Genomic DNA, 5,955 nt, shown 5'->3' on the forward strand with positions numbered 1-5,955 from the left:
CAGCTCTATCAAAATCTACCAAGTATAGCTGACCCTCTAATACTCCCTTAAATGCTACTGAATCATCACTTCTTCTAAAGACAGTGACACCTACATCAGTAAAAAGACAGTTGTAGCCCATTTGACATAATTGAGATACAGAAAGCAAATTGTAATCTAATGAATCTACAAGAAAAACATTGGAAATAGAATGGTCAGGAGATATAGCAATTTTACCCAATCCTTTGACCAAACCTTGATTTCCATCCCCGAATGTGATAGCTCGTTGGGGATCTTGGTTTTTCTCATAGGAGGATAACATCTTCTTCTCCCCTGTCATGTGGTTTGTGCACCCGCTATCGATGATCCAACTTGAGCCCCCGGATGCATAAACCTACAAAACAAGTTTAGTTCTTGACTTTAGGTACCCAAATGGTTTTGGGTCCTTTGGCATTAGACACAAGAACTTTGGGTACTCAAACACAAGTCTTTGACCCCTTGTGCTTGCCCCCAACATATTTGGCAACTACCTTGCCAGATTTGTTAGTTAAGACATATGATGCATCAAAAGTTTTAAATGAAATGTCATGGAGCGTGTTTGGTTCGGCTTTTTTCTGGCCAGCTTATCTGAAAAGCTGGCTGTGGGGAAAAGCTGGCTGTTGGGAAAAGCTGGTGGTTAGAATTTAGGTGTTTGGTTCGCCAGCTGTGCAGAAAAGCTGTTCGTCAGAATCTACGTGTTTGGATAATCAGATTCTCAAATTGCAGATTCTGTTCGAACAAACGATAAAATGAAACCCATAATGCAGATAAAGGTCATTACAAAATAATTAGTGGAGTTGATTACATCATAAGTACCGTTACAATCACTAAGTTAACTACGACACTAATGCATTAGCAATTGCATCTCGAAAATCACTCATGTCTAACTCATCAGATGTGTTAGTACTACTCTCACCTGCAGGTAGATCATGACTTAGGCTATTAGGTCCTACTTCATCAAAATCTCTATCGTGTAGAGCACTATCTCTAATGAAGTTATGCAATGTCATACATGCAATAATTATCTTCGATTGTTTCTCAAGCGAAAATGAAGGGAGACTTAATAGAATTCTCCACTTCATTTTGAGCACCCCAAATGATCGCTCAATAACATTTCGTAGCGATGAGTGCGCATAGTTGAATACTTCTTTGCTCCCAATAGGTTGCCTCGCATTTTGCCATTCCGTAATGTGGTACTTCTGACCCTTATAAGGTGCAAGGTACCCCTTTCTATTTGGATAACCCGAATCAACAAGATAGTATTTACCTGCACAAACACAAAATACAAATGTTACGTACATATGACATAAAATAGTACTGTATTCTACAAATGTACAAAATATTTATATACCTTCCGGTGGATGGGGGAACCTGTCCGCATAAGTTATTAAAGTATCCTGTAGTACTCTTGTGTCATGTACGGAACCTGGCCATCCTGTCACAACAAATGTGAACCTCATATCGAAGTCACATACGGCCATTACATTCTGCGACGTGTAACCGTGTCGGCCAATATATTTCGCTTGTTCCGAAGCCGGGACTGCCGCTGGAAAGTGACTACCATCTATTGCGCCTATGCAATCCTTGAAGTGTGGCCAAAACCTCGCCTCTCGCAAACGATGATGAATCTCGACGAAATGTGGGTCTTTCGGCTTGATTATGTCAGATGACATCTTATAAAGTGCATTAAGGACATCACTATACTTGCGGCTAATTGTTTCCAATGAGTGACCAAATTTATTTCTGATCTGCCTAAACGATTGTGGACCCCCACATGCCCACAAGAATATGCCAAGAGCTTCCATAGTACTGACACCCCGGCTTGGAAGCAGACCATAATTTTGTAACAACGTGTCATGCAATCGTCTAAAAACAGTTCTTCGCATGCGAAACATGTCAAAACAGTCGTTACTAATCTCCAAAGTTCTCTGAACCCATTGAATACCAGATTCGACCAATGTTCTTCTAGGAGCCTGACTGAAATGCCTGCCCCATATGTCTACAGCATATAGAGCAACAAGCATTTCTCCATCTGTTTCATCATCAGATATGTGTGCATCCATTTCATCATCAGATGTGTGTGCATCCATTTCATCATCAGATGTGTGTTCATAAGGGTCACACATCTGCATGGACACAACCAACAGCCACAAATTCATATGCAACCACAGTTTATAAAACACATATTAAAGAAGCCGAACAGTTTACAGGCATATGAAGTTCACAGATTCACATTGGTCACAAACTTACAACTCTGATTATTCAAATACATGTTCAACTCGAATATTTGGAAAATTGTTTGAAAGCGAAAATGATACGTACGAAAACTGACACGACATGACTCATTAAGCAGACACAACTAACATAATACTGAACATAAGCCTCTGTTGTCGGAGCAGCAGCATCTAGGTGGACTTTTTAACATCTATCTCGAATGCATGGCGCAGCCAAGCGTTCCTCCCTTCTGATGTCTTCAGTGCAGAAAATATGTCTCTATACTTTTTCGAAGTGAACAGATGCGTGGCAAACAAATGGAGGTCACTGCCTTCTGGTGATCCATCATCGATCACTTGTTGCAACTGCGCACTCACCTCAATACGCACAGGTTCGGTCTCATTAGAGGTTATGGACTTGTTAGTGGTCCTTGAACGTGACTCAAAAGCCTCGACAAGGCGTTTCATGTACTCTTCCCTCGAATCTTTTTTCCTCTTTGGTTTAGGAGAATCATGACGCACCTTACGCTTCCCAGTCGCATTTGAACATGGATCAGGTGTGCTGTTTTCACCCCCACCTAAAGTGGCTTCCAAATGATCATCAGAAGATGAATTAGCATCCTCGATGCCAGGAACAAGGGTTCTTTCATTTGTGCAGACAATGGGTCCAAACATAACCTTTAGCTCGTCCTCATTCTCTAGAGGGGCTGTTTTGAACATAATACAACCTGGCATTGCCTGCACCAAATGGTAGTTCCTAGTTTTAGATGGCCAATACTATTGTTAGTCTAGGAAAAAAGATCTACTTACTTCATTTTGCTTGGCCCACCACTCATCTGGCGCACTGATTGAACCAGTATGAGGGTCTCGACCAAGACCTGTAGCCCTTTCATTAAGAGTTTTCCACTGGGTAAACATTCTCTTCAACGAATCCCACCTATTCTTCATTTGATCCCTTGTGTACGTGCGACCAGTGCGTTCCTTAAACTTTCTTATCAGGTTAGCATACCCTTCGGCGTTTAGGAATTGTGGTGGCCTGTTTCGTGCATTCACCTCTTCTACACATATTTCTGTGTAAATTTTTGTTGCTCTACTATCCCACTTAGCAATCACTTTGCCAGACTTGTCCATCTAGTGACAAATAGTGTACACGATTGAAAAAACGTATTCAAGTTTTAGTAACTACGACAACATAAATAACAGGGAACTGACCATAATGAAATAAAAGTAGTACCATAAGCAGTCACATCCGTCTGTCATAATTACATAAAGGGAGTGACGAAATGAAAGTGCTGCTGAACACAAAAGCACAACGAACAGTTTTCAAAGTCGCATTTACCAAAAGCCTGATCTATCCCAGTCCCACTACTAACACCTTACTGTAACATGATCCAAGTTAAACTTCATTGTCACTAAACGATGGCATCTGGTCGGAGTCATATTCAACACCCCAGAAGTTTGCAAAGTGCTCTGCAAAGTCCCAATCCGGACTAAGGTACTCCTCAGCTGGGGGTGGTGAGGACAAGGCAGACGGTTCATAGCTCCTGTCCGCAGGGTTGTTTACGTTGTTCACGTTGTCCAATTTTTCTTGCAACACCAGAGAGTCTTGCTCAAGCATGCAAGCAATGTCCTCCAATGCTACACGTAATTTGGTAGCCTCAAATGAGGTCAACCCGCGTCCTGGACGAATAGTTTCACGAGCTACGGAAAAAATCTTGTCCGCAATCTCTTGCATCCTTCCAATTGCCTTGTCAGCTATGGAGTCTGCTGAATCCATCTGATGTGGATTAAGGTGGTTAGTGAACTAGACAGTACGACAATTAACTTACATCCATTCAAATACTCTACCAAATTTGGGTTCAATATATAATCATAAAGATAATGAGGTTGGCAATCATGGAGGGTATCCCTCAACCCTTAATATGAGGGATACAACATATCAATGGATTGGAGTTAACCGGGAACAATAATTGGTAATCTCTTCTGTATTGAAAAATAACATCCCCCCATAAACAATGTTTGTGATCTCTTATCCTAACCGTGGACTCATTGTTCAGGTGTACTGACAAAGAATGAACTAAAACAAGCCATGGATCCACGTTATTGGAACAAATACACAACATGTATGGTGATAAATAAGTCATCAACAAATTGAGTGGCACGGTACCTTTGCTTGACTGGAGGTTGCAACCGAAGTCCTCGAATCCCAGATGATCTTGGAACCGAACACCTTCAATTCGAAGTGATACGAAAATCTGTAGGCGGCAATGAAGAAAAATATTCTGTTAGTACGTGGTTGATGACAGTGGACCTACTGGACATGAGGGGGAGGGGTGTCGCGGGATCGAGGATGAACCCTAGCAACACGACATCACGCAGCGGGGTTAGGGTAAGGATGGACGCGAGGTACACCGTACCTTACGAAGATGCAGACGCGATGGTTGGGATGACGCGGAACCTTGACGACGGAGCAAGGGCGGCGGCGTCACTGCGGCAACCATACAGACAGAGGAAAAGGGTGAAGGAAACGTGGCAATGCGAGGAGAAGACGGTGGGGACGGCAATGGGAGGAGGGATCCGTACCTGCGTACACCGGCGGCGATGCGTGGGATGCGGACCGGTGGCGCTCCGTTCGGTTCGCGGCGGCGGCGGAGGAGCGTGCGAGGGAACCCTAGGCTAACTGCGCGCGGCTTTGGACGGAAGCCAACTGAGCAGCGCTTCACGAGGTAAGTGGGCGGGCGGCTTCTTACCCAATCGCTTCGCCCAGATGCCGCGCGAGAAGTTGGGCGTTTGGTTTCAGCTTCAGCTTCTGGCGGCCAGAAGCCGCCCAGAAGCTGAACCAAACAGCCACATGATCATTTGATGCACTAGGAGTTTTCTTCTTAGGCAACTTAGCACGGGTTGGTTGCCTAGAACTAGATGTCTCACCCTTATACATAAATGCATGGTTAGGGCCAGAGTGAGACTTCCTAGAATGAATTCTCCTAATTTTGTTCTCAGGATAAACGGCAGGGTACAAAATGTAACCCTCATTATCTTGAGGCATGGGAGCCTTGCCCTTAACAAAGTTGGACAATTTCTTAGGAGGGGCATTAAGTTTGACATTGTCCCCCTTTTGGAAGCCAATGCCATCCTTAATGCCAGGGCGTCTCCCACTATAAAGCATACTATGAGCAAATTTAAATTTTTCATTTTCAAGTTCATGCTCGGCAGTTTTAGCATCTAATTTTGCTATATGATCATTTTGTTGTTTAATTAAAGCCATGTGATCATGAATAGCATCAACATTAATGTCTCTACATCTAGTACAAAAGGAAGTATGTTCAACAATAGATGTAGTGGGTTTGCAAGATTTTAATTCTACAACCTTAGCATGCAATATATTATTTTTATCCCTAAGATCGGAAATTGTAACATTGCAAACATCTAGTTCTTTAGCCTTAGCAAGCAATTTTTTATTTTCATTCCTAAGGCTAGCAAGAGTAATGTTTAATTCTTCAATCTTAGCAAGCAAATTATCATTATCATTTCTAAGATTGGGAATAGAAACATCACAAACATTTGAATCAACCTTAGCTAACAAATTAGCATTCCCATTTCTAAGGTTGTCTATAGTCTCATGGCAAGTGCTTAGCTCACTAGATAGTTTTTCACATTTTTCTACTTCTAGAGCGTAAGCATTTTTAACTTTAACATGCTTCTTGTTTTCTTTAATAAGGAAGTC

At 42.4% G+C, this 5,955-nt stretch overlaps 1 protein-coding gene across 1 annotated transcript; it reads right to left on the bottom strand.

Annotated features, from left to right (window-relative positions):
• Positions 1 to 854: 854 nt before the first annotated feature.
• LOC103636815 (putative nuclease HARBI1) lies at positions 855 to 2,906 on the bottom strand. Its single transcript, XM_023300870.2, has 3 exons — positions 2,610 to 2,906; positions 1,370 to 2,144; positions 855 to 1,285 (listed from the first exon to the last, which is right to left on the bottom strand). Exons 1-3 carry the CDS (start codon positions 2,904 to 2,906, stop codon positions 855 to 857), a joined length of 1,503 nt encoding a protein of 500 aa, XP_023156638.2.
• Positions 2,907 to 5,955: the final 3,049 nt, after the last annotated feature.

The sequence above is a fragment of the Zea mays genome, chromosome 8 (genome assembly GCF_902167145.1).
Source record: "Zea mays cultivar B73 chromosome 8, Zm-B73-REFERENCE-NAM-5.0, whole genome shotgun sequence".
Classification (NCBI taxonomy): Eukaryota; Viridiplantae; Streptophyta; class Magnoliopsida; order Poales; family Poaceae; genus Zea; species Zea mays.